At 65.0% G+C, this 24,502-nt stretch overlaps 5 protein-coding genes across 14 annotated transcripts; 3 read left to right on the forward strand and 2 right to left on the reverse strand.

Moving 5' to 3' along the window:
- Nucleotides 1-750: 750 nt before the first annotated feature.
- FKBP8 (FKBP prolyl isomerase 8) lies at nucleotides 751-5,945 on the reverse strand. Of its 3 annotated transcripts, none has more exons than XM_082779738.1 (9): nucleotides 5,787-5,945; nucleotides 4,462-4,767; nucleotides 4,175-4,344; nucleotides 3,964-4,052; nucleotides 3,591-3,808; nucleotides 3,342-3,514; nucleotides 3,163-3,240; nucleotides 1,586-1,723; nucleotides 751-1,369 (listed from the first exon to the last, which is right to left on the reverse strand). In XM_082779738.1, exons 2-9 carry the CDS (start codon nucleotides 4,751-4,753, stop codon nucleotides 1,283-1,285), a joined length of 1,245 nt encoding a protein of 414 aa, XP_082635864.1. In that variant the 5' UTR covers nucleotides 4,754-4,767; nucleotides 5,787-5,945; the 3' UTR covers nucleotides 751-1,282. The 3 variants fall into 3 exon arrangements, with proteins under 3 accessions (XP_082635864.1, XP_082635865.1, XP_082635866.1); XM_082779739.1 differs by lacking the exon at nucleotides 5,787-5,945 and adding an exon at nucleotides 5,556-5,593; XM_082779740.1 differs by lacking the exon at nucleotides 5,787-5,945 and adding an exon at nucleotides 5,421-5,486.
- On the forward strand, nucleotides 5,759-7,972 carry KXD1 (KxDL motif containing 1). Of its 2 annotated transcripts, none has more exons than XM_082779741.1 (5): nucleotides 5,759-5,826; nucleotides 6,242-6,403; nucleotides 6,524-6,676; nucleotides 6,908-6,954; nucleotides 7,321-7,972. In XM_082779741.1, the coding sequence occupies exons 2-5, from the start codon at nucleotides 6,309-6,311 to the stop codon at nucleotides 7,554-7,556; spliced, it is 531 nt and encodes a 176-aa protein (XP_082635867.1). In that variant the 5' UTR covers nucleotides 5,759-5,826; nucleotides 6,242-6,308; the 3' UTR covers nucleotides 7,557-7,972. The 2 variants fall into 2 exon arrangements, with proteins under 2 accessions (XP_082635867.1, XP_082635868.1); XM_082779742.1 differs by having other exon boundaries at nucleotides 5,821-5,839.
- Nucleotides 7,973-9,051: 1,079 nt separating this feature from the next.
- UBA52 (ubiquitin A-52 residue ribosomal protein fusion product 1) lies at nucleotides 9,052-9,881 on the forward strand. The gene is made up of 4 exons (XM_082779796.1): nucleotides 9,052-9,174; nucleotides 9,273-9,359; nucleotides 9,478-9,580; nucleotides 9,719-9,881. Exons 1-4 carry the CDS (start codon nucleotides 9,072-9,074, stop codon nucleotides 9,810-9,812), a joined length of 387 nt encoding a protein of 128 aa, XP_082635922.1. The 5' UTR covers nucleotides 9,052-9,071; the 3' UTR covers nucleotides 9,813-9,881.
- A 156-nt stretch (nucleotides 9,882-10,037) lies between these two features.
- REX1BD (required for excision 1-B domain containing) lies at nucleotides 10,038-12,938 on the forward strand. Of its 6 annotated transcripts, none has more exons than XM_082779857.1 (5): nucleotides 10,038-10,074; nucleotides 10,467-10,549; nucleotides 11,549-11,753; nucleotides 11,847-11,939; nucleotides 12,301-12,938. In XM_082779857.1, the coding sequence occupies exons 1-5, from the start codon at nucleotides 10,072-10,074 to the stop codon at nucleotides 12,307-12,309; spliced, it is 393 nt and encodes a 130-aa protein (XP_082635983.1). In that variant the 5' UTR covers nucleotides 10,038-10,071; the 3' UTR covers nucleotides 12,310-12,938. The 6 variants fall into 6 exon arrangements, with proteins under 6 accessions (XP_082635983.1, XP_082635982.1, XP_082635980.1 ...); XM_082779856.1 differs by having other exon boundaries at nucleotides 11,847-11,963; nucleotides 12,301-12,937; XM_082779854.1 differs by having other exon boundaries at nucleotides 11,847-11,959; nucleotides 12,301-12,933.
- A 167-nt stretch (nucleotides 12,939-13,105) lies between these two features.
- Nucleotides 13,106-20,480, reverse strand: CRLF1 (cytokine receptor like factor 1). Of its 2 annotated transcripts, none has more exons than XM_082779852.1 (8): nucleotides 20,369-20,480; nucleotides 16,388-16,666; nucleotides 15,598-15,727; nucleotides 14,906-15,075; nucleotides 14,609-14,766; nucleotides 14,345-14,513; nucleotides 13,906-14,084; nucleotides 13,106-13,739 (listed from the first exon to the last, which is right to left on the reverse strand). In XM_082779852.1, exons 1-8 carry the CDS (start codon nucleotides 20,433-20,435, stop codon nucleotides 13,716-13,718), a joined length of 1,176 nt encoding a protein of 391 aa, XP_082635978.1. In that variant the 5' UTR covers nucleotides 20,436-20,480; the 3' UTR covers nucleotides 13,106-13,715. The 2 variants fall into 2 exon arrangements, with proteins under 2 accessions (XP_082635978.1, XP_082635979.1); XM_082779853.1 differs by having other exon boundaries at nucleotides 13,902-14,084.
- Between the last annotated feature and the right edge of the window lie 4,022 nt (nucleotides 20,481-24,502).

A 24,502-nucleotide genomic window follows, 5' to 3' on the forward strand; every position in this document is an offset into this window, starting at 1 on the left:
GCTCCGGGATCGGGGCCTTCCCCAGGGGACAGGGGACACAGCCTGTCTCCAGGGGACATGGCCTCCCCCCAAAGGCCAGGGTCTCACCCCAAGGAATAGGGGACGCGGCCTCTCCCCTAGGGGACACGGCCTCTTCCCAAGGGATGGGGCTTCCCCCAAGGAATAGGGGACGTGGCATCCCCTAAGGGACAGGGCCTCACCCAAAGGACAGGGAACACGGCCTCCCTCCAAGGGACAGGGGACACAGCCACCCCACAAGGGACATGGCCTCCCCCTAAAGGGGTAGGGGACACAGCCTCTTCCCAGGGGACAGGGCCTCCCCCCAAGGGATAGGGGACAGGGCCACCCTTGAGGGACAAGGCCTCACCCAAGGGACAAGGAAAACAGCTTCCCTCTGGGGTCAGGGGACATGGCCACCCTCCAAGGGATAGGGGACAGGGCTTCCCCCCCAAGGGGACAGGACACAGCCTCCCCCAGGGGACAGGGGACACGGCCTCCCTCCCAGGAACATGGCCTCCCCCCTTTGGGCCAGGGGTCTCCCCAAAGTTCAGGGGACACAGCCCCCCCCGATGCAGCCTGCCCCCCTCGAGCCATCTCCACGGAGTTTTCACACCGACCATAAACCCGCTGCCCTTCCCAAGCCCCCCCCCAATCACACAAACCCCACAGCCCCCTCCTCCCCCCTTGACACCCCCCAAAATCCCCTCTGTGCCCCCAGTGCTGGGAAGGAGGAGCCCCGGCTGTGCAGGAGTTGTCCTTTATTTGGGGGTTCACAGTCGGTTTGGGGGCAGCAGCGCCTTCCACCCCTGCGAGCGGAGCTGGAACCCCAGGATGGGGGGGCCCAGGGCTGGAGAGAGCTGCGGGGTGAAGCAGGGAGGGGTGGGGGACACCCCCACGGCTCCGGCCCTACAAGACCGGCCGGGATACGAGGGCTCCAGCGCTTCCCTCTCTGTGTCCGTGGTGTCCCCGGGGTTCTTTGGCTTCCTTTGGGCATTGCACGCTCCGGGGAAGTGCCGAGGGAGGGGGGGAAAAAAATCTCATTGCATGTGCCCCGGGCACGTCCCCACCTTATCCCTTGGTGCTGCTTTCCCTTCAGCAGCCTCTTCCCTGCCCCACGGCAGCGCCTCGTCCTCCCCGGGTGGAGCTGTGGGGCCGTGGGGTCCGGGACCTGAGGCTCCGGCCCCGTAGGATCGTTACGGGGCTGCTGGGTGACGCTGGGGAGGGGATCTGGGGCCAGGGGAAAAAAAAAACAAAAAACAAACGTGTCCAGGAGCTGCTGTCCTCAGTTCCTCGCCGCGATGACCACGGACAGGGCCACGCCGCCCAGCGCGATGGCTGTCGCCCCGAAGAGCCACTTCCAGGGGATGGACTGCAAAGGGGACAGGGACAGCGTGGTGGGGATGGGGACAGCGTGGTGGGGACGGGGACAGCGTGGTGGGAACCAGCAGCCCCGATAACGCGGCCCCAAAAAGGCTGAGAGCTGCGTTTGCTCCCCCCAACCCCGTTCCCTGTGCTCCCCACCTCCTGGGTGACCCCAAAGCTTTGCTGTGTCCCCCCCTGTGGGGACGCCAGCGCCGCCCCTTACCCAGGGCAGTTTGTCTTTGCACTTGACCGGGGCGCTGCCGGCGCTGGGGTTGCCGAGCATCTTCCTGTACATCTCCGTCTCCACCGTCTTCTGGTCCGCGTGCTTCTTCACCAGCTTGGAGAGCTCAGCGTGGATGGTCTGGGGGAAAAAAAAAACACAGCAAGGGGACGATCAGCACCGAGGGGCAGGGATCAGGGTCCCAGCAGCTCCATGCAGCAGCTCCGAGGGCCTGATCCTGCCCCGTCCCCCTACACTGAGCACCACTCAAGGTTCCCTGCCTGCTTGAGAGCCACAGCTCCTTCACTGCCCATCCAGAGGCAGTTTTGGGGGCTGCAAATTCCCCTTTTCCTCCCCAAACCCGGCTCTGAGCGCGTCGCCATCCCTCACGGTCACCAACCAGAGCTGCCCCTGGCTGGCAGCAGCGAGCAGAGCCCAGGGCTGAGGGCAGGCAGCAGGAAAAGGATTTTCCCCTATAATTGAGGCAGAAAAGGTTCTCCCTCAGGGAGACCCAGCGTCCGACGGCTCCGGATCCTGCTCCCTTTATGGCATCAGGAGGCCGAGGCTGGCCCCGAGCCCGCGGTGGCAGCAAGGATGCGGCGGTGGCTCCGGTGCCACGGCCGTGCTGTGCCCTCTGCTGGGGACACAGCGCTCCGGGAGGCTCCAGCACCTCCCCGAAACACCGGGGCCAGCCCAAGGGGATCACCAAGGGGCCCAGGCACCACCAGAGCTCGCAGGTTTGGTGCGGGACCAACGCCAGCACCTCCTCCCATCCCTAAAGGGTTTGGAGAGCCGAGCTCTGTGCTGGTTGTGAGTTTTTTTTAACCAGGTTTCCTCATCCGAGGGGCAAGTGGAGCTTCTCGAGTGCTTCTCAAGGCTGTTTTTTCACCCAGCAGCACTCGTTCGCCTCTCCCAGGCTGCCCACCCTGCCCTCAGCACCACGGGATGGTCTCAAACCCTCTCATCCCACCCCACAAGGGCTCTCAGACCACCAGACCCCAGGGGTGCTGCGAGCGCCCCATCCTCCCCACGACCTCCAGGCAGCGAGGAACGCGGGGCGAGCTGTGATATTCCGCTGAAAAAAACTCAAGGAAGAGGTGGAAAAAAACCAAAAAGCCCAGGCGGGAGCGCAGCTCCTGCTGGGGCCACTTCCTGAGGCTGGCACAGGCGGCTGATTTCCCCGAGGCTCCAGCAGCTGATCATTAACTGGCAGGAAATTCCTGACCCGCAGATCGCCCTGGCCTGTGCTCCCAACTGAGGTCTGGGTGGTGTTTTTTTTTTTTTTGGGGGGGGGACCGCCCCAATGAATCATGCTTGGGGCTGCTGAGTGAGCTGGCAGGGACCTGGAGCTGTCTCCCTGGCACGGAGCTCTGCTACCAGCTGGACCAAAGGGCAGCGAGGAGCCCAGATAAGGCACCCAGCAGCTCAGCACCGGGTGCTGGCACGTGGGGCCTCACCCCAAAGCTACCCCAACCCCGCTCAGGGGCGGTTGGTGACATTTTGGTGACGTTTGTGGGGTCTCAGCCCGGTGCAGAGGACCCCATTCGTGAGGATGGAGTCCTGGGGGACGCTCGGCTTACCTTGTTTGAAGGCTCCAGCTTCAGAGCTGCTTTTAGGATGGGGATGGCCTCCCTGTACTCGCCCTGCTGGGCCAGGACCTGGATGGAAACGGGGCAGGGATCGAGCGGGGACGCCTCAGGAGCGTCCCTTGTCCCAAAAGGAAGGATGGCAGCGCCTCACCTCGCCTTCAGCACCTCACCTTCCCTTTTCGGAAGAGCGCCTTGATGTTCCCCGGCTGGTGCTCCAGCACCAGGTTACAGGACTTGAGGGCTGCCTCGTAGTGGTCCAGTTTGAGCTGCGAGGCCGCCAGGTTGTTGAGGCATTTCACCTTCACCTCCAGCAGCTCGGCCTCCTCGTCCGGGCTGAAATCAACTGCGGAGACCCCGGGGGTGAGCAGCAGGGGAGGGGAGGCGACGTCGGGAGCCCCCCCAATCAACCCCGTGGCTACCTTTGGAGCTGGAGCCGATGACCTTGAGGGCGATGTCGTAGGAGTTGATGGCCAGCACGTAGTCTGCCTGCTGGTAGTAGAAGTTGCCCCGCTCCCGTTTGCGGTTGGCCAGCGCCACCTTCTCCTTCCCGCTCAGCAGCTCCAGGTCGGGGCCGTCCCGAGCCTCCAGCAGCTCCACCTCCAGCGTCAGGGAGGCATTGGGTGGGATGTCCGGGCTCCTGCGTGTGGAAAGGGCACGAAGTCGCGCTCAGCTCTGCCTGTCTGCTGCCCCGAGGGGAAATCGGAGCCCCAGGAGCGAGGGCTGTCCCGGGAGGGGGGCCGTCACAGCGCTTTTTGGGGCCGCCCTGCCCCGTTTTGCGCCCTCCCCGCTCACCTGCCGTGCGAGCCGTAGCAATACTTGGCATCCGACACGATTAAAGCCGTTTCTCCCAACTCCAGCAGCTGCACGCAGAGATCCAGAGCCTGGGGGGTGGAAAAAACATTGCAGAAAGACGTTTGCAGCAGCAGAGCTGCTCCTGCTCCTCCCGGACACGCCGCCAGCCCCCGCGTTCCCCCATCCCGGGGCCGCCTTCCCGCAGCCCCACCTGCAAAACGTCGCAGTCCCCCAGGGTGAAGGCGAGCCCGGGGTCCTCCTCCACCACGCTGCCGTCCTCCAGCGCTGCCCGCAGGCGGACCGTCACCTCCTGGCCCTTGCGGGGGCGGCTCTCCGCCCCCCGGCCCGGCACCAGCGTCTTCTTCTTGAGCAAGCCGTTCCCTGCCCCGGGAGGAGAAACCAAACCGGAGGCGTTTTAGGGCCGGGAGGGGAAGGGCAAAAAGCCCTCGCCCGCCTCCGCGGTGAGCTCCCGGTGCCTGCCGCCCTCCTGCTGCTTACCCAAGACGTCCAACCATTCCTGGGGGGGTTCGGGGGTCTCCCCCGGGTCTTGCTCCGGGCACCGGGAGTCCTCCGGTGGCTCCGGTGGCGGCGGGGCCCGTGCCCGCCCCACGTCCTCCAGCGGTGGCAGCTCGCTCAGGTCGTCCTCGTCCTCCTCCAGCACCTCGAAGTCCTCGGTGCTGTCCGACTGAGCGGGAGCCGGGTCCGGGTCTGCATCCGGGCAGGATGGGGTCGTGTCGGTGCCCACCGGGACCGGGCAGCCGGTGCTCGCCTCCTCCTCGCTGGAAGCCATGGCGGCGCAGCGACCTGCGGGGGGAACGGTGCTTACCGGGAGGGGAGCAGAGGCACACACGGAGCTGGGAGCTGCTCGGACCCGGGGCCTCCCGGTGGGGGACAACCGAGCAGAGCTGGGCTGGGGGGGGCAGACCGGGGGTGTCCCGGTTCTGGACGCAGTCGCCCAGCCCCGTTCCCAATCTCCGGTCACCGGCTCCGGCCCCAACTCCAGGCCTGGCCCCGCTCCCTGGCCCTGACCCCGATCCCGGTCCCAATCTCCGGTTACTGGCTCTGGTCCCCGGTCCCCATCCTTGACCCTGGCCCCGGTTCCCGGCTCAGGCCCCGGTCCTGACCCTGGTCCTGGGTCCGGTCACCGGCTCCAGCCCCGGTCCCCGACCCCAGTCCTGTCCCCGGTCCCCGGTCCTTGTCCCTGACTTGGGCCCCAGCCCCCGGTCACCGGTTCGGGCCCTGACCCCGGTTACTGGCCCCTGACCCCAGCCCCGGTCCCGGTCCCGATCTCCGGTTACCGGCTCCGGTCCCGATCCCCGACCCTTGTCCTGTCCCCAGCCCCCGGCCCCGGTCTCGATCTCCGGTCCCCGGCCCCAGTCCCCGGTCCCTGACCCCTTTACTGTCCTGTCCCCGGTACCCAGTCCCCAGCCCCGGTCCCGGTCTCAATCTCCGGTTACCGGCTCCGGTCCCGGTCCCCGAGCCCAGTCCGTTTCCCGGTCCCCGGCCCTGAACCCGGTCCCGGTCCCCGGCTCCGGTCCTGTCCCCGGTCCCTGACCCTGATCCCGGTCCCGTCCCCCCCCCCCCCCCCTCACCGTGCGTCCCCGCGGGGTCTCCCCCTAGCAACGGCCGCCGCGCGCCCCCCGCCGCTCCCACCCCCCGCCCCCTCCTCCGGCCCCGCCCCCGCTCTCCCATTGGCCCTCCGCCGCCCGCCCCGCTCACGCCATTGGGTGGCGCCAACGCCCGTCAGCGCCGCGGGGGCGGGGAGGGCGCCGCCTTAAAGGGGCCGCAACGCACATTCGGCTCCCCCCGGGGGGGGGGCTCACCGGGAAGCCGCCGCCGCCGCCGCTCCAAGCCCCGGTACCGGTGAGCGCTCGGGGTGAGGAGGGAGCCGCCGAGGGATCCCCGCAGCCCCTCAGCCCCTGCAGGGCCGCTCCATGGCCTAGGCCGGGACCCGGGGGGATCCGCGCCCGTGAGGGCCGGTACCGGGATCCGGTACCGGGAGGGGGGGGGGTGGGCGGTGGCGTCACTTCCGGCTTTGCGCCGTGACGCGCGCGCACGGCGCCGCCGCGGGGTCGCGCTCGCCGTGACCCCGCACCCCGGAAGCGAGGCGCGGCCGCCGCCGGGGCCGGGAAGGGGAGGGGGGGGGCCGGTACCGGGCGTGGGGGGAGGGGAGGGGCTGCGGGGGGGGGGTCCTGGTGCCCGGTTCCCGGTCCCTGGTCCACAGTCCGGGTCCTGATCCTGATCCCAATCCCGGTGCTGTTCCCGGTGCTGCTCCCAGCCCCGGTGCTGTTCCCGTTCCCGGTCCCGTTCCCGTTCCCGGTGCCGTTCCCGCAGGCGGCTCCGTGATGGAGCCCACGGCCTCCCGGGTGTTCTGCGGCCGGGTGCTGGGCATGGTGAACGCCGAGGACGTCAACGCCATCATCCTGGCCCAGAAGAACATGTGAGTACCGGGGGGGAGGGGGAGGAGAGGGCTGTGGGACCCCCACCCGGTGGCTCCCGGTGGTTCCCGGTGGTCCCGGGCACCCGTCAGGGCTTCCCCTGATTCCCCGCTCCCCGCCAGGCTGGACCGTTTTGAGAAGACCAACGAGATGCTGCTCAACTTCAACAACCTGTCGAGCCTGCGCATGCAGCAGATGAGCGAGCGCTTCGCGCACCACACCAGGACGCTGGTGGAGATGAAGAAGGACCTGGACAGCATCTTCCGCAGGATCCGGTAGGCACCAGGACCCCCTCACGGCTCCCCCGGCCCCGGGAATCGGCCATGGGGATCGTTGTGGGTCGAGGGGATCCAGCGTGGGTGGTGTCATGGTGTGGTGGGGCTGGACCCCAGAGTGGGGGGTTCGGGGAGTGGAAATAACAGAGGGGAACGGGGTGGAGGGGGCTGAATGTGGGAATAATTTGTAGGGTTTGGTGTGAATTCAGCTCTCTCCTCCTCTTCCCGCAGGACGCTGAAAGGGAAGCTGGCCAAGCAGTACCCGGAGGCTTTCAGCAGTGAGTGGGCGCTTCTGCCGTGCTTCCCCTCGGCTCCGTGCCCCCGGGAGGGATCCCTCTGCTAGGAACATTTGGGGCTGGTTGTGGAAATCGGGGCTGCCCCACAGAGCTGATGAGACCAGCAGGAGCGTGGCAGCGCCCGGCTGCTGCAGTGAGAGTCCGGGGAGCTGCTTTGTAGCGTTATGTGTCCCTGTAAGAAGTCCCAAAGCCATACAGGGCTGCTCAGTTAAGTGGTGTCCCTTTCCTTTGGATTGCTGGCAAAACGTTGAATTAAAAAGGAGGAAATTCTCTACCGGAGCACCTCTCACACCTGTCTTTTTCGGGCGGCTCAAGCGGCCCAACTAACGCCTGCCCCTTCCCTTTCAGACATCCACGAATCCCCCATTCTGGAAGACGACGACGACTTCGACCCCGTTCCCAAAAGCACCACGACCACCATTGCTACCTCGGAGCAGAGCACGGAGTCCTGCGACACCAGCCCCGACATCATCTCCCCCACCATGAGCCAGGAGTTCGAGGATCTCTCGCAAGGCCACTACGATTTCCCGGCCGTGAACGGACAGAGTCTAACAGACGAGGACACTGCCAACGGCCTGGACTAGGCGCACGGCCCCGCGGGGCCCCCAGAACTATTCTCGTATTTATATCCCCGTGTTCCTGCGGGCGTTTATTTCGGGCAGAGGGAAGCGATGGCCGAGCGAAGAAAGCTCAGGAGGACGGATCCCCTGCTGACGGGTCCCTTTCTGCCTCCAGGCCGCCGCTGTAGCATAAACCCCACGCCGTGATACAGGCAGATCAGTAAAAAAAAAAAAAAAAAAAAAAAAAAAAAAAAAAAAAAAGGTTTAAACACCTCCTGTCCCTCCTCGTTTGTGTGCTCAGGAGAACAGCGGCACCCGGCCTTCGGTTTGCACAGAAGAGCCAGTCTGGGACCTGTTTTTATTTATTTATCTGTGTATTTATTTATTATTTAAGGAACTTAAACAACATTTTAGGCCCTCCCCCAGGAAAAGCCCCCCAGTGTGGCTGCCCCTGGGACCTGCTTTTATTTATTTATTTATTTATATTTTTATTTATTATATTTTTATTTATGTTCATTCTTATCTATATTTATCAATTTATATGTTTTTTTTTAAAATTTATTTAAGCAACTTAAACAAAAAGTTTATCCCCCCTCATGCCCAGGAGGAGCCCCTGGTGCGCGGCAGCCCCGGGGCACGTTCTTATTTATTTATTTTTCATTTATTTAAGAAACTCAGTAAAAAGTTTAGGCTCCCCTCGCAGGAGAAGCCCCCAGATGGGCTGCTCCTGGGACCTACTTTTATTTTTAATTGTTATTTTTATTTATTTAATGAACTTTAAAAGTTTAGCGCCCCCCCCCCCCCCCAGGAGGATCCCCCGGTGCGGCTGCCCCTGGGACCTGCTTTTACTTATTTATTTAAATGCTATTTATTTATTTTTATTTATTTTATTTATTTTATTCATTTATTTTTATTTATTTAAGCAACTTCAACAAAAACTTCAGGCCACCCTGTGGCCGCCCCTCGGCTCCCAGCCGTGCCCGGGACCGCGGGGACCCCCCTGGGGGCTGCTTCTCGGGGGGCTGCCGCTGCCCCCTGGGCTCCTGGAGCTGCGGGAGGGCGGCGGGGACCGGGGGGGGACCGGGAGGGACCGGGGGGGGCCGGGGCCGTGCTCGGGGACCGGGCCCGGGCCCAGCAACCGGGGCCGCGGCCGCCCTGAGGCAGCTCCGCACTGCGCCTGCGCGCACGGTGGGGAGGGGGGGGGGGGGCACCGGTTGTGACGTAGCGGCGGGCGGCTTCCGGTTCCGCTCTCTCTCTCTTGTCGGCGGCGAGGCGCGGTGCGGGCGGGCTGCGGGGCCTGAGGGGGGGGGGCGGCAGCACCGGGGGGCACCGGGGGTCGGGGACGGGCCCTGAGGGACGCGGATGGGGCCCAAGGGACGTGGGATGGGGCCCGGGGCGGCTCCTGAGGGTCGTGGGTTGAGGCCCGGGGGTTGGGGGAGCGGGGCCGGTACCGGGGGCTGGGCCTCGGCCTAGGGCGGGCGGCGGTGACGCGGCTTCAACCCCCTCCCCCCATCCCCAGACCCCCCCCCCGGTGCCAAGATGCAGATCTTCGTGAAGACGCTGACGGGCAAAACCATCACCCTGGAGGTGGAGCCCAACGACACGATCGAGAACGTCAAAGCCAAGATCCAGGACAAGGAAGGTACCGGCGGCACCCGGCCCTGCCCCCTCCCCGGTACCCCCCTCCCTCCCCACCCCGTTACCCGGTGCTAACGGCTTCTCCCCCCCATCTCTTTTCAGGGATCCCCCCCGACCAGCAGCGGCTGATCTTCGCGGGCAAGCAGCTGGAGGATGGCCGCACGCTCGCCGACTACAACATCCAGAAAGGTGCCTGTGGTGGAGGAGCCCTGCACACGGATTTGGGCCCCCCGGGGGGACTCCGGGTGGTCCCCCGGTGGTCTCCAGCACCCCCCCCGGTGCCCGCTGATGTTTGTTTCTCTTCCAGAGTCCACCCTGCACCTGGTGCTGCGCCTGCGCGGGGGCATCATCGAGCCCTCCCTGCGGCAGCTCGCCCAGAAGTACAACTGCGACAAAATGATCTGCCGCAAGTACGGCCCCGGCCCCCCTAAAGCCCCCCGCATCACCCGGGGCTCTCCCCATGCTTCGTCCCTTTCCCTAAAAACCATTTTCCAGCCCTTTTTCCTCTCACGTGCCCCTCGCTGACGTTTCTCCGCTCCCTTTTCCAGGTGCTACGCTCGCCTCCATCCCCGCGCCGTCAACTGCCGCAAGAAGAAGTGCGGCCACACCAACAACCTGCGCCCCAAGAAGAAGGTCAAGTAGAGCCCTTGGGGCTCGGCCCCGCGCGGCCACGGCGCCGTCCCAATAAAATATCTCAGCGTTCGCACCCTGTCCTGTTGTCTTTTTGCCCCGAAATGCGGTGGTTTTGTGTAAAAAGGGGACTGGAGCTGGGAGTTGGGGGGGGTGGTGATGCCGGGCGGTGCCTGCAGGTGGCGGCGGTGCCGCGCTGCGCCGCGCTCCGCCTCCGGTCCTACCGGGCCTGCGCTCTCCGCCGCCGCCGAGCAGGGCCCGGGACCGGGCCATGGTGAGCGGGACGGGGCCGTAACGGGGTGGGACCGGGATCGGGACCGGGAGCGGTTCCCCGAGGGGTTGGGAGGGTCCTGGGGTAACCGGGACCGGGCCGTGTGGCTTGGGGGGGGGGCGGGTTCCGCCGTGCCTCTGCGGTGGCTCCCGGTACCGATCCCCGGTCCCGTGCTCCCGGTGCCGGTGCTGATACCCGGTCCCGTGCTCCGTGCGCGCTTACGGACCGGGATCGCGCTCGGTTCTGACCCACCAAAACCGGGCACGGAGGTCCCCGGGGGGCGCCTCGGTGCTGCGGTACCGGAGCCGTGCGTTGGGCTCGTTACCGGGGAAGGAGCGGGCACCGGGCCGGTGCCCCACGTCCCCGCCGCCCCCTTTTTTCCCCCCCCTCCCCAGACCGACGAGGCGGTGCGGGCGCTGCTGCAGCGCTTCTACGCCCTGCAGGGAGAGCGCGTGGAGGCGTACCGGCTGCTGGAGGAGTGAGTAATGGGAACGGGAACGGGGCCCTCGCAGCGGTGGTGTGGCGTGTGAAGCCCTAATGGGATGGATCCCGCAGCCCTAATGGGATGGAATCCCCTGGATCTATGGGGATGGATTCCCCAGCCCTATTGGGATGGAATCCCCCAGCCCTATCGGGATAAATCCCTCAGTCCTAATGGGGTGGAATCCCCCTGCCCTATTGGGATGGAAGCTCCCAGCCCTAACGGGACAGAAGCCCCCAACCCTGTTGGGATAAATCCCTCAGTCCTAATGGGGCGGAATCCCCCAGCCCTAATGGGATGGATTCCACAGCCCTATCAGGATAGAAGCCCCCAACCCTATTGGGATAAATTCCCCAGTCCTATTGGGATGGATCCCCAAGACATAATGGAATGGAATTCCCCAGCCCTAATGGGATGGATCCCCCAGCCCTATCAGGATGGAATCCCCTGGCCCTATGGGGATGGATTTCCCAGCCTTAAAGGGATGGAATCCCCCAGACCTATTGGGATGGAATTCCCAGCCCTATCAGGATAAATCCCTCGGTCCTAATGGGGTGGAATCCCCCAGCCCTAACGGGATGGAAGCCCCCAACCCTATGGGGATAAATCTCCCAGCCTTAATGGGGTGGAATCCCCCAACCCCGTCAGGATAAATCCCTCAGCCCTATCAGGACAGATTCCCCCAGCCCCATCAGACTGCAGTCCCCCCTCCCTATTTCTGCACCCCCATGGGATCAAGCTGCCGGGGTTGCTGACGAGCTCCAGCTGGCAGGGGACGCCCGCCCCGGACACCTGCATCCCATTTTCGCAGCAGCCGGGGGATGGATGATTTATTCCGGGGGAGCGAAAGGGATCCCTCCAACCCCAAAACCAAAACACGACCCCCTGCGGGGGGCTGCACCGCGACACGGTGAACACCGAGGGCACCCGCGTGGCTCACATTGCGCCCTATTAACCTTTTATTTTATTTTTTTTTTCCTTTTATTTCCCATTCAGAGGCCACCGGGCGTACCTGAGCAGCGCCCCCCGCTACGACTTCCCGCGCTACCGGCAGCTGGTGCACGAGCTGACCCTGGCCTTCAGCAGCATCTCCCGCGAGGTCCTGCAGCTCCAGGGACGGCTACGGGACCAGCACGGCCGCCCCGAGCTGGCCCAGCACCTCGCCCGCCTCCAGGAACGGGAGCAGGAGAAGCTGCAGCTGGTGAGTGCACGGGGTTGGGGTGGGGGGCACGCACCACACAGGACCTCCCCCCCCCCCCCCCCCCCACACACACCCCAGGGGGGGTTTTCTCAGCCCCTCTCCGTGTCCCCGCCACAGACGGCGCAGCTCCAGCTGGCGCGGCAGCGGGTGCAGGACGAGCCCGGCGTGGACGCCCACCAGCAGGAGGTGCGGGAGCTCAAGCACAAGTAGGTGGGCACGAAGGGGGGGCGCAGCACCCACCGGGATCCCCCCTACCCCAATTTTGGGGACGGGGACCCCCCGAGCCGAGCCGGCATCCTCGGGGGAGCCCCCCCTGCTGGCCTTTTCCTCGGCTCCTTCCCTCCAGCGGGGCCGAGGGGGGCCCAGATGGTGCCTTCAAAAGCTCTCTTGTTTGGAGCCCCTGCGGATTGTTTAGCGATGCCGCGCGGCCGCGGTCTCGTCAGCCTCCCCGGGCTTGAGTGTTTCATAAACAGCGCGGGGAACGCGAGGCGGCCCAGATAATACGCTCCATATGGGCTTTATTTATAGTTTCCATCCGCTCTCGTAGGCTAATTAAAACCATTGAGGCAATCAGCGAAATTCTCCAGGACCTCAAGTACGATTCGGAAGAAGCCGAGTGATGGGCGGCCCCGTGGGAACGGCTGCAGGGGCCGGGCAGCGCGGCTCTGCCCGCGCCAGGGGGGCCCCGCTCGCCCCCTGCGCCCCCCACGGCACCCCCGTGAGGGGGGCACCTTCGCTCCGGGCTCTTTTTGTGGGTGCAGAGCCCCTCCTGGGGGTCCCCCCCAGATCCTGAGCGTGGCTGCGGGGTCGGGTGCTGGTGCTGCTCCCGCTCTCCGCTGGCTGCAGAGGGGCTGTGAACCCAGGAAAACCACAACCCACGGCCCCAAAAAGGGGATCCCACGGCCCCAAAAAGGGGATCCCACGGCCCCAAGGGGATCCCACGGCCCCAAGGGGATCCCACGGCCCCCTGGACACCTCACCCCGAGCCCCACGGTGCTGTGGGTCCCCGTGGGGACGGGTGCTGCCGTTGCTGCAAGCTGGAATCCCACACCTTTGGGATGGGAGCTGCCCCCCCAGCACTTCTCTGCACCCCACAGCCACTGTGAGCAGGCTGCGGGCACGGGGACAGCACCCTGCGAGCACCCGTTTTTATGGTCACCCCCCAATAAAAGCAGCTCTTTGGAACTGGCTTGAGGTTTGTGGGCTAAAATGGCCCTGAACGTCACCACCCCTCAGCTCGGCCCCCCTGGGACATGGGGACGTTGGCACCGCGGCCCCTCGGCTGCCCGCTGCGTCCCCGTCCCCCCCCCCCGCGCTGCTGCTGCCCCACTGACGCAGGCCCCCGTGGGGTTTGAGAGGTTTATTGGCATTAAGCTTAAATCTGTTCCTAATTGTCTGAAATGTAACCAAAATAAGGCTGGCTTGAATCAAAAATTAGAGCAGGCACTGAGCAAACCCCAGCAGCCTCAAAACCAGCCCGCGGGGCGCTCCGGGGACAGGACGGACCCCCCCCCGTGCGCTCGCACGCGGCCCCGTGGGCACCCGCAGCCCCTCCCCGCCCCGGGGAATAACCCCCAAAAACTACAGCCCTGGGAGGGGGGGGGACTGCACCCACCGGGGGGGGTGGGGATCCCCCCTTTCATCCCCCCTGCTGCTCCGGCTGGCGCTTACGGAACAAAAGCCCCGAGCCCCCCCGTGCTGGGGGGGGTCCCCTCGGTGCCGTGGGGCGCGGGAGGACGCGGGGGGCTCCGCGGGGGGCCAGCCCCAGCCCGCACCCCCCGGATCGCCCCCTGCGGCCCCCCCTTGCAGCGGGGTGCGGGGCTGCTGCTGCTGCTCCTCGTCCCGGCTGCCTTCTTGCCCCCCCCCGGCGCAGCTCGGCGGCGGGGACGGGGCGGGCGTGGGTGACCCCGGGCGGGCGCCGGGCGCCCCGTGCCCTGCTGCCGGCGCTCGGCCCCGCGGGGGCTACAACTTATCGCCGGGTAGAACCTGCGGAGAGAGCAGAGCCCGGCTTCGAGGCCACCCCCGGGGAGAGGGAGAGGCTGCGGGGTGCGGGACCCCCCCCCCCCCTTTTCCTCCCCCACATCCCTCCGATTCCCCTCCCCGTGCCGGAGGGAGGGAGGGAGAAAAGAAGTGCGAAAGGCTCCTTACCTACCTGGTTGCGTGTTTTGTGCGATTTCTGCAGCCACACGCGCCACTGGTCGTAGAGCTTGATGCTGAGGTTGGAGCAGCCGTAGGCGTGCTTCTTCACCCACCCGAAAAACTGCTTCAGCTCCCGCCGCAGCGTCGTGTTCTGCTCGCCGCCCTTGGGGTCGCAGCCCCCCGCCGCCCGCTCTGCGGGGACACCGAGGGGACGGGGGTCAGGGCCACCGCCATGGAGGGGGGGGGAAAAGAGGGGGACGCCCCCATGAATAGAGGGGACTTGAGGTAGGGAAACGAGCGGCTTTCTGGCTCCCTGCTGGGAAATCAGAGCTCCGAGTTGGCTCCTTCGCAAGAAATCCAGGTGCTGGGCACGCAGCGGCCAATGCGCACGGCCAAGGGCGCATGCGGGGATGGGGAGGGGGAGAGCAGGGGAGGGGGCTCGGGGAGCTCACCGCTGCGCGGGGTGGAGGCGGCCGTGGGGTTGCTCCAGTCGCTCCAGATGCCGGCCTTCTTGGAGCCGTAGATGCCGAAGGGGTTGCAGCGCACCTGGACGAAGTAGACGGTGCCGGGGCGGAGGCCGGCCAGGCGGCACGAGGTCTGGTTGCCCACGTCGTCCACGACCTTTGGGGGGGGGACACAGCAAGCGAGAGGCTCGGCCCCGACCCCTGGAGAAGGGTGGACGCCACCCCGGGGACGCCACCCGGTCCCCATCCCACCTTCCACTCCGAGCTGTCCTCCACGCGGTACTGGATCTGGTACTTGGCTTGGAAGAGGAAATCCTTGAGGGCGGGCGGCGAGCTCCAGCGCACGCTCAGCTGGTCCTCCAGGTCGCCCACCCGGCTGACGTGCACGTCGGCCGGCGGGTCCGTGGTCACTGCGGGGACAGCGGCACGGCCGAGGGGTGAAGGAGACACCCATAGGTGCCCGTTTGGGGGAAAAATCCTAATTCCATTAGGGGCGATTCCGCTCGCCCATCGCCCTCCCCGGAGCCCCCCCCCGGTGCCGGCGCTCACCCACGTCGAGGATGTCCAGCATGACGACGTCGGACACGGCCACCCCCAGCCTGTTGGACGCCTCCACCCAGATCTCGTAGGGCGTGAAGAGTGCCAGGTCCTTGGGGATGTGGCAGGAGTAGGGCCCGGCCGTGTGGTACTCCTGGCACGTGTTGTCGCGGCCGTACCACCTGCGGGCGGGCCGTGAGTCCCCGGTACCGGGCACGGGGGCGGTGATGCCGGTGGGGGCCCCCGGTGTGGTTTTTTTCTCCACCCCCCTCCCCTCACACCTGCCTGCCCGGAGGAATTGGCAGCGCGGAGCCGGGGCTGTGCCTCGTTTATTTGCCATTTAACACCGGCCACCGAGGTGTTGGGTTACCGGCCCCAACGCTCGTGGGTCCCCCCTCCCCGTCCCAGCACCATGTGAAGTGTGGGGGGGGTCCCTGCCCCATATCCCCCCTCCCACTCAAACCCCAAATAATCCCAGGGAGGGGATTTCACCTTCGCCTCCTCCCCAGCACATAGGGAGCGTGGCACCCTGCCAGCACCCAAGGACAGTGCCTGGGGTGGGTAAAACGGGGACCCCCCCCCCCAACCCAACCCAATCCCACCCAGCACCACCAGGTGGGAGCCATGGAGCTCCCCTCTGCGTAAACCCCCAAATCCCAGAGTCACGTCTGGAATAAGAGGAATCAACCCGGAGGCACGGGTACCTGAGCTTGTACTTGAGCGTGTAGTTAGTGTGCAGGAAGGTTTCCCCTTCGGTGCCCGGGGCCCACTTGCAGGTGAGGTCCTTCATGTTCTTGGACCAGCAGGAGATGTTGACTGGTTTTTCTGGGGGCACTGGAAGAGGACAAAAAGGACGGAGGGGGATGAAGCAGCTCCGTGAGCGGCACAAGCACCGGCGCTCGGGTCCCAGCAGCGCCAAGCCAGCCCCCGCAACGCGTGCCCACGAGGACGGTGCCACCGGGACGGCCGCTGCCAGCCCCCAAAGCCGCCGGTGAGCGAAGCAGCGAGCCGGTCCAGCCCCTGCTCGAGGGGCTGCAGCTGCCTGCGCCAGGCTCCGGAGCTGTTTTCTTTCGGGAACAGCAACCAAAGGAAAAAAAAAAAAAAATAGAAGCTCTGTTCCCAGTTAAGCCTCTGTATTCTTAGGACGTAAAATCATCCTTAAAATAGCCCGAGATAAAATCTTATGATTATTGATTCGGACAACTGTAATTTCACCGAGGGTTGCCAGAGCAGCCTTTCTGCTGCGAGCTCCGCCGAGCCGCAGCGGGTCCGGGAGCGAGCGGCAAAGCCCCGAGAGCGCAGGGAGGTGAAAACGCAGAGAGGGGCACACGGGCGGCGGCAAACACCGGCTCTGGCGTGCCGTAGCAAGAAATATTTTTTTTTTTATCAAATTCATCCCGCTGAAACGTTTCCAGGGGAGCCGAGCTGCTCCCCGCCCTGCCCCGCGGCAAAGCGCCCCTGGGTGCCGCGCACCCCGCAGCCGCGCCAACGTACGTCCGACATAAAGGCAGGATCCGGCCAGGATGCCGCCGTCGCGGCTGTGGCACACCAGGTTGTCCCCCGACTGCTGCTTGGAGCCGTTGAGGCGGGCGAGGGCCACGCTGAGCGTGGTGGGGCCGAGGGCGGCGTAGGAGGCGGCGGGCAGGCGCCGGCCGTTCAGGGTCCAGTACAGGTCCTCGGCGCGCAGGTGGAAGTCGGCGCTGACCGTGCAGGTGGCGGTCAGCGAGGAGCCGATCAGCAAGGTGGGGTCTTGGGGGGAAATCACTGCAGGGTCTGCAGCCAAAAAAATTAAAAAAAAAAAATAAAAATGAAGTGGCTGGAGGGGAAAAAAATAATAAAATATATAGCACAGCCCTCGGCAGCATGGGAGGTGCTCGGTTCGGGTGCGCGCCCTGCGAGCTCGGGGAGCACCAGCCCCGTTTGGGGCGCTGCGTTCATTGCTCCATACAGGTTTTTTTGGGGAAATGATATGTTTTTCCAGGGCTGGCTCGTGGCTTTTTAAATTTTTTAACGATTTCGACAGCAAAGACGGAAAGTTTGGGGGTTTTCTCCAGCGTTATTTTTTTTTTTTTTTAAGGCTCGTTTCGGAGCCTGCCGGCTGCCAGCTCCCCTCCGCGGGGCCGAGGGCCGGTGCGCGCGCCCCGGCGCTGACCACCCGCCTAATCCGAACCATGTGCCGCCGGCGCTGCCAAAAGCCATCACTCGCACCTCGCCGCGGGGTCCCTGCGCGCGGGGGCCCCGGGCTCCCCGCGAGGGTGGTCTGGGCTTTGGGGGGGGAAGGATGAGAACCCTCATCCTGCTGTATTTTTTTTTTGTTTTTTGTTTTTTTTTCGGGGGGAGCCCCCCAGTTCTGTTTTTTTCCTGGAGAGGAGCGAAGCCACGCAGGGACGGGTTTATTTGCACAGAGCAGGAGGTTACATGCGAAGGCGAGTGCATGGAGGAGGGGGGAAAAACAAAGCAGCGGGGGCGATGCTCCCCACCCGGCCGGCAGCAGCACACGTGGGGCTGTCGGAGCCCGCGCGTGCCAGGCTAATTAATATCACCAATTACCTCCCGGAAAGTGCCTCGACCTCCTCGTCCCTCCGACCTCGGGGCCCCTCTCGTCTTTCAGCAGCCGCCAGCAGGTTGGCCGCGGCCGCTCGCTCCGCCGCGATTAACGCTCCGCGACCCTCGTTTCCCCGGGGAGCTCCTAATTAGCAGCTCCCGGCGCTGCGGAGGGGACGGACGGGGCTTGGGATGGGGGCGAAAACAGCGGGACCCCGCAGGCTCTGGGTGCTTTGCACCCGCTTTGCGCCCTCCCCATGCGCCCACCCTGCCCCGCGCCAGCCCGTCCCCGTGGCATCCGGCTCCGTCCTCCAACGGGGCCCCCCGAAAAGCGTCAGGGCTCTGCGAGCAGCCCTTCCCACCCGGCACCGGCTCCTCCACGAGACGAGCCCGCAGGCGAACGCTCGAGACGGCGCTGCTGGAGCACCGCAGCTCCACCGCTTCCAGCCCCAATTCCTGCAAATCTTCACCCAAACGGCACCAGAAATGCGCCCGAGCGCTGCGCGCCACCCGGCCTCTCCACAGCACCTCCGAGCAGCAGCGTGTGCAGGGGCCAATTCCCTTTTTTTTTTTTTTTTTAAAGCTTTTTTTTTTTCCCCTCTCCGGCGACGACCATGTGTTTTAAAAGGGAAAAGTGTGAAGTTTTCAGATCGCAGAGGAAAGGGCCGGGGAGACGCAGGCGGCGGGAGGAATGTGCGAGCCGCGGCAGCGGGAATACCTGCGCGGGGTTTTATTGCTTTCCTACTTTAAAAAAAAATGCTGATCAGGTGCTAAGTAATGCTATAAAGTAAAACCACATTTCCAAGGTGTCGGGAACGTTTACGCTTTTCTTCCGAAGGGCCGGATTTCATTTTATTTTTCTATCGGCGTTTTAAGGGGCTGGGAAAGGAAAGGAAAACCCTCCGATAAGTGCTCAAGATCCCACAGTTAAAAAAGATTTATTAAGACCCACGGAGATTTCAAGAAAAATCGTAATTGCCCCGAAGAACAAAAGGAAATTTGGGCAGCCCTGAATTCTGCAGAAAAATAGATTTCAAGCTGCTCCGAGGCTCCAGCAGCGGGGTCTGCAGGCAGACACGGCTACGGCAAGCTTCGTCCCTCCTCTGCGCTCCCCTTTCCCCTTCTCCTCCTGCCCGCTGGCATTTCTCGTGCCCATCCCTCAGCTCGAGGAGGGATGAAAAAAAAGCCCAGGCATTCCAGCGAGCGCGACCGAGCTGAACCGAGGGGAAACATTCGCTCTCTAAAAGGAGATTTGGCTCCGCTTGCACCCGGCTCCTCCGAGGGTGCCGCGGGGCGAGCGCTCGCGCAGGTCGGATGCTCCGGACCCAACCAGGGGAAAAGTGAGGGTCGGGAGGTGGGAAGCCACTGGGGGCACCCCCTCTGTGGGTGCAAGCAAAATTCGGGAATTACACGGACCCAAAGAGCTCCCAGCACTGCTGGAGCCGCTGAAATGCCCCCGGCGAGGTTAACCCCCCGGGAACGGCCCCACAGCGGGCACCGCTCCACCCGAAACCCACCTCCACGGGGAGCCTCTCCCAACGGCCTCCGAGGGGATTTTCTTTCCCCCTTCAAGCCCTTTCCTCCCCCCAGCAGCCTCGTTTCGCTTCCTTGCCCCAGCTGCCTCTGCGATCCCAACCCCAATTATTGCTCTTTGATACTTCCCCGTTAATGACTTGCACGGGTCGGGGCGGGGGGGGGAAAAACTCATCGCCCGTGGGGTGGGAGCCACCGAGCAGCCGCTTCTCCTGGCCGGGACCCACGGGGCAAACGTGGCCTCGAGAGATTCCCATCACCGGGAGGAAGCCAAACTTCCTGGGCTGGCTTCGGCCGGGCCGGAGGAGAAGCAATCGGGCGGCTGCGGGACGGGACGAGGCTCCCTTCGTGTCCACGGCCCCGTGGGGACCCCTCCTGCACCCACCGGGACCCCGATGGCACCGGGCTGAGAGCACCCAGAGCTCAGCACACAGGTGGCACCTCCACGCCTGGCCCCCCCATTCCTCTCCCAGATTCCCCCCCCCCCCCTTTCCCTTTTATTTTAGGGGATTCGTTGTTCTCCGCAGGGGTGGGTGCTCCCTATTGTTCCGGATGGGGGTTAAGGGGGGATTCATTGTTCTCCGGGACGGGAGGGGGCTCATTGTTCTCCATAGGGGGGGAAAAAGGGGTCCCTATTGTTCTCCGCAGGAGGCTCTCGGTGGTTTTTTGGGGGGGGTCATCGCTCCGGGGATGAGGGGGGGGTCGTTGCTGGCCGTGTGAGGAAGGGGTTCGCTATTGTTCTCGGGATGGAGGAGGGGGGGGGGGGGGTTGCCATTGTCCTGGGTGGGGAAGCGGAGCCGCATTGTTCTCCAGGAGGGGGGGGGGGGGAAGAGGCAGAGACCCCTCCCGGGGCAAGGGGGGGCTTTTCTCCACGGGGAGTGGGGCAGTTTACAGCCCCCAGGGCAGGAAGGGGGGGTCCCTGCTGCTCTTGGGATGGGGGAACACAAAAGGGTTTCTCTATTGTTCTCCGTGGGGGAGAGGGAGGGGGGAGCGAGCGCCCTCCGGGGAAGGGGCTCCCTGCTGCTTGCCGGGGGGGGGGGGCTCATTAACCACCACGGCCGGCGGGTGGGGAGGGGGGGACAGGAAAGGGGATCCCCATTGCCCCCTATCCAAGGGGCCCCACAGCCCCAAAACACCCCCAGGGCTCCACATCTCGGGGGGGCACCGGCACCCCCCGCACCGCAATGAATGAGAAACCGGGACGGGGGGGGGGGGGGGGGTGAGGAAGAAGCAGGGCTCCCACCACCACCACCAGCCCCCACCGGGGGGGGAAATCCCTCTCCCCATCCCCAAATCCCCGACGGGCCCCGGCTCCCCGGCTCCCACCCCGGCTTCCCCAAACCCCGGTGCTCGCCCCCCCCATTATATTTTTAGGGGACCCCCACCCCCGGGACTCACAGGCGAGGGGTTCGGCGTGGAGGAGGCGCAGGCAAAGCGGCAACAACAGCGGCAGAAGCGGCGGCATGGCCGGTCCCGGTCCCGGTGCCCGTCGGTGCCCGGGGCTGCGGGAGCGCACCCGGCACGTCCGGGGAAGTCCCGAGCAAGTCTGAGCAGCCCCCGCTCTGCCAAAACCCTAAATGCCGCCCTCGCCCCGCCCAGCCCGGCCCGGGACCGCCCCCGGGGGGGTAGAAAACCCCCCCCTCGGGGGAGGGGGTCCGGGCTTGTGCTCCGGTACCGGCCGTTTGCTCGCGGTTTTCTTCCTCCCTCCCGCCCCTACCCAAAGCATCTCCGTCTCCGGTGCGTCCCGGGCGCCCCCCCCGGGGGATCTCGGCGAGGGGATGCTGAGCCCGGTGCCCCGTTGTCTTCCCCGGGGAGGTGAGGGAGAGCCGGCCCCTTCCCCCGGGTGACTCATGCGCTGCCTTCCCGGCCACTCCCGGGCCCCCGGGGCCGCTCCCGGCCGCGCTCGGCGCTGCGCACCCGGCCCCCGCCGCCCCCGCGGGGCCGCCCCTCGATGGGGAGGGGGGGGTTTGGGGAAAGGGGAGTGGGGGGGGGAGCCCCCTCCTCACCCCCTCCCCCAACTGGAGATGGGGTCTCGCGGATGGGCTCTGCGTTTTTGGGGTGGAAATCCGTGTGGTTTTCCCCAAAATGCTGTGGTTTTGGTTTTTTTGTTTTTTTTTTTTTGTTTTTTTTTTTTTTCCCATCGAAGGTGACGGTGTTGTTTTTTTTTTCCCCCGAAATAATAAAAAAAAATGGGGAAAATGCCCCCAAGCTGCCGTCGGGGCTGGGCTCCGTTTGGCACCAGGAGGCAGCAAGGAGTTAATGGTGGGTGCGGGTGGCAGTGCCACGGGTGACACCCCCCACTCGTGGGTGCCGGCTCCTGTCCCCCCACCCCGTCCAGGACTCGATGGCACCGAGAGCCCTCGGCCAGCAGGTCCTGGTGACAGCAAGGCCACTGTCCCCATGTCCCCATGTACAGGCTGGGTGCCCAGAGAGCACCCCCATGCTGGGGGGGGTATCTGGGTCATATCCTCACCCCCCTGTCCCCCTCAGGAGGAGGGGACGCAGGAGGGACCCCGTGGCCCCGAGCCCTGAGGTTGGGATGGGGACGGGAGCCTGGAGCCCACGGGGTGACACCGCATGGAGACAGGGGTGACACCACGTGGGGACAGGGACGCTGCTTCAAGGGAATGGGTGCAGAGGTGGTGGGCACCCTCCGAAGGGACTGCACAGAATTAAAAAAAATAATAATAATAAAAAGAAGAGAGCCCAAACAATGCCTTTTCCCATCGTCCTGTTTTTTTGGAAGCTTCTGAACTGTTTTTGTTGAAATTTCCCAAAAATGTCAGCCGCAGGGAGACACCCAGCATGGGAAACTTTGCAGTCTGGCAGCGGCAGCCCCAGCCGCCGTGGGGGTCTTGACCCGAGCGTGGCCTCGTGGGGTCCCCGTGGGTATCGGGGGGGGGACAGTGGTGTCAGGAGGGGTCCCCGCTGGTGGCACCCTTGGGACTCGTGTCCCCGTGTCCCTTCTGGTGTCATTCACCCTCCCCAACCCCCAGCTCGGACCCGATGGCTTAACAGGGCGTGGGATGGGGACAGGGCAGGAGGGCACGGACCCCAAATCCGGGCAGCTTCGGGGCGGTGGCACCCGGTGCTGGGCTGGGGGCAGGATCCGGCCGTCGGCGGGGAGCAGCCGGAGATGACAGAGGAGCTCGGCCGCCTTCTGAGTCAGTGCGGCCGTCGGAAAACAGATGTGGTGAGCGCTGCCCTTTGACAGTGACCTTTAAAGCGCTGAGTCCGCGGCCGCCGCGTCCTGCCCACGAGCCGCCGCACGCGCTGCCATCGGCCGGGGAGGGCAGGATTTGGCACGGCCGCCTGCTCCCCCCCCCCCCCAGCCCAAGGTGGTCCCAAGGGGCCTGGAGCGGTCAGGACCCCCCTCCCCTTGCTCTTTTTACCCCCCTCGCAGCACTGGAGCTCCCTTCCCAGGGCCTCTCTGCCTTATTTTGGCACCCTCGGGGCGCGGGGCAGGATGCGGCCGTGGGACCCAGAGCTCCTCGCTCTGCCCGGCGGGATGCGGAGGGACAGAGCCAGGAGCCCGGCGGTGTCCCCAAAACAGGGCTGAGCACCCCGGGGGACGGATCCTGCTCCCTTCCCACCCCAGCTGGCACCCTGGGGCCGAGGCGCTGGCACCTTCCCCCTGCCACCCTCTTGCCAGCGCCGCGTCGCGTGGCACCGGGGCCGGGCCCGGCACTTCTACCCCGAATTAATCCAATTACTTGATTTCCCAGCCAGAGCTCGCTCCATAAAGTCCTTGGACAGAGATAGCATCTGGCTCGAGGGCCAGGGTGTAAAAAACAAACAACGAAAAAAAAAAAAAAAAAAAAGCAGAGAAAAAGCCCGAGGAAAGGCGCAGCGGAGCTGTCTGACTGCCTGCATCCTTTTAAAGTGACCTGTGGGAAAAATAAAGAGGCTAGAAATGCAAAGAATCCAGCAGTCAGAGTTTTCTTTCTATTCCTCTCTGCAACATTTCCACATTCGTGGGTAATTTATAACCCGCTTAACCCCTTCCGTGCCGCCCCCCCCCTTCCCTCCCCGAGCGCAGCCCCTCGCCCGCCGGGCGGCCGCACCTTGCCGGCTCTGTTTGCTTTGGGAAGCACAAAAATCCCCGCCGCCGCCTCGCTGTTTGCTGGAAAAGGGGGAAAAAAAATCCCACTTATGTCAAGCGGGTGCTCAAGTGCCGGGGTGCAGGGCTCGGGGTGGCCGCGGTGGCACCGGGGTGGCCGCGGTGGTGGCAGGAGCCTGGGTGGCCCCAAAAATGAGATGTAGGGGCAGCGGTGCTGCAGGCATGGAGAGGTTCTGGAGAGGGCTGGGAGGAGGGAGGGCCAGGAATTACCCGGCGGTAAATATTTGCCAACTGGGATATTGTGGCCTGGGAAGGGTTTTTTTATTATTATTATTATTATTATTAAACGTGAGCGAATCGAGGGCCAGGAGCGCGGGCTGGGGCCAGGCATCTTGCAGGCAGGTGCGAGCCTTTCCCACGGGCTGCTCTGCCAGCGCTCTCTCCCAGTGCTCCCAGTGCTCCCAGTGCTGCCAGAGATGCTCTGCCATCGGGTTTTGTGTCCCCCCCCCCCCAGGTCAGGGCAGCGGCTCTGCCCCCCCTGCAGCACCGTGCCGTGATTTACGGTGGCAGCCCCCAATCTGCCCCATTTTCTTCGCCATTCATCACCAGGGCCAGACGTGAGGCCGTGGGGCTGGGGGGGTGTCTAGGAGGGGGTCGGGGGGAGCGGAGCCAACCCCACAGCCCCCCCCCGAGCCCCTCCAGAGCACGTTTTCCCCTGCCCTGCTTTGATTAACGAGATGAATAAGCTGGCGGAGCGCAGCGGGGCGAGGAGAGGAGCCAGGGGCAGCGATGCTCGAGGGGATCCAGCCCCCCCCAGCCCAGCGGGAGCCCCCCCCTTCCCCGGGCTGGGGTCCTGCCATGTGTTCCCCATTAGGGCTGGAGGTTAGCGGAGCCCCCAGCCCCCCTCCTCTTCCTCCTCCTCCTCCTCCTCCTCCTGCTTCGGGGTGCTGCCATAAATAAGGCTAATGGGCAGCGCAGCGGCAGCGGGCGTGAGGCCGGCCCCGTGCCTTTGATGTCTCCTAAACCCTGGGAAATAAAAGCTGTAAATCTGGGGTGTCGGGGGGAGCCCCCGGCAGCGTGCCCTCATCGGGAAGGGGCCCCGCCGGCACCTGGCCTCCGTGGGGGCTCGGCTGAGAGCCGAAATTTGGGGGATGTTGGCCTGGGGGTGGCACAGCCCAGCCCCTCTGCGCCCCTGTCCTTCTGTGCCACCAGCACCAGTGGTCCCCAGTCTCTGGGTGCCCCCCCAGTGTCCCCCCCAGTTCCTCTGCGTCCCCCAGTGCTGCTGCATCCCCTGGTCCTGCATCCCTCTGCATCTGCAGCCCCACGTTCCCTGGTCCCCCTGCATCCCCGGTGTCCCCCCCTGCACCTCCTGGTCCCTGAGCATTCCCCCCGGTGTCCCCGCATCCCTCGGTCCTCCCGTGTCCCTCTGGACCCCTTCCAGCCCCCCCCGTGCTTTCTCCTCCCCCCCGCAC

This window comes from Aythya marila (genome assembly GCF_965140915.1).
Source record: "Aythya marila genome assembly, chromosome: 27".
NCBI classification, from domain to species: Eukaryota; Metazoa; Chordata; class Aves; order Anseriformes; family Anatidae; genus Aythya; species Aythya marila.

Excerpts from the sequence above, each read along its gene's own strand:
- FKBP8 (XM_082779738.1), bottom strand. The coding sequence starts at position 4,753 with ATGGCTTCCAGCGAGGAGGAGGCGAGCACCGGCTGCCCGGTCCCGGTG. Across the intron at positions 4,345-4,461 it reads GGAATGGTTGGACGTCTTGG|GGAACGGCTTGCTCAAGAAG; the intron begins GTAAGCAGCAGG and ends CTCCCGGGGCAG. Across the intron at positions 3,809-3,963 it reads TGCTACGGCTCGCACGGCAG|GAGCCCGGACATCCCACCCA; the intron begins GTGAGCGGGGAG and ends TTCCACACGCAG.
- KXD1 (XM_082779741.1), top strand. The coding sequence starts at position 6,309 with ATGGAGCCCACGGCCTCCCGGGTGTTCTGCGGCCGGGTGCTGGGCATG. Across the intron at positions 6,677-6,907 it reads AGCATCTTCCGCAGGATCCG|GACGCTGAAAGGGAAGCTGG; the intron begins GTAGGCACCAGG and ends CTCTTCCCGCAG. Across the intron at positions 6,955-7,320 it reads GTACCCGGAGGCTTTCAGCA|ACATCCACGAATCCCCCATT; the intron begins GTGAGTGGGCGC and ends CTTCCCTTTCAG.
- UBA52 (XM_082779796.1), top strand. The coding sequence starts at position 9,072 with ATGCAGATCTTCGTGAAGACGCTGACGGGCAAAACCATCACCCTGGAG. Across the intron at positions 9,360-9,477 it reads CGACTACAACATCCAGAAAG|AGTCCACCCTGCACCTGGTG; the intron begins GTGCCTGTGGTG and ends TTTCTCTTCCAG. Across the intron at positions 9,581-9,718 it reads GACAAAATGATCTGCCGCAA|GTGCTACGCTCGCCTCCATC; the intron begins GTACGGCCCCGG and ends TCCCTTTTCCAG.
- REX1BD (XM_082779854.1), top strand. Across the intron at positions 10,550-11,548 it reads GCGTACCGGCTGCTGGAGGA|AGGCCACCGGGCGTACCTGA; the intron begins GTGAGTAATGGG and ends TTTCCCATTCAG. Across the intron at positions 11,960-12,300 it reads GTGCGGGAGCTCAAGCACAA|GCTAATTAAAACCATTGAGG; the intron begins GTAGGTGGGCAC and ends CCGCTCTCGTAG.
- CRLF1 (XM_082779852.1), bottom strand. The coding sequence starts at position 20,435 with ATGCCGCCGCTTCTGCCGCTGTTGTTGCCGCTTTGCCTGCGCCTCCTC. Across the intron at positions 14,767-14,905 it reads GCTGGACATCCTCGACGTGG|TGACCACGGACCCGCCGGCC; the intron begins GTGAGCGCCGGC and ends CTGTCCCCGCAG. Across the intron at positions 14,085-14,344 it reads CGCCTCCACCCCGCGCAGCG|AGCGGGCGGCGGGGGGCTGC; the intron begins GTGAGCTCCCCG and ends GTGTCCCCGCAG.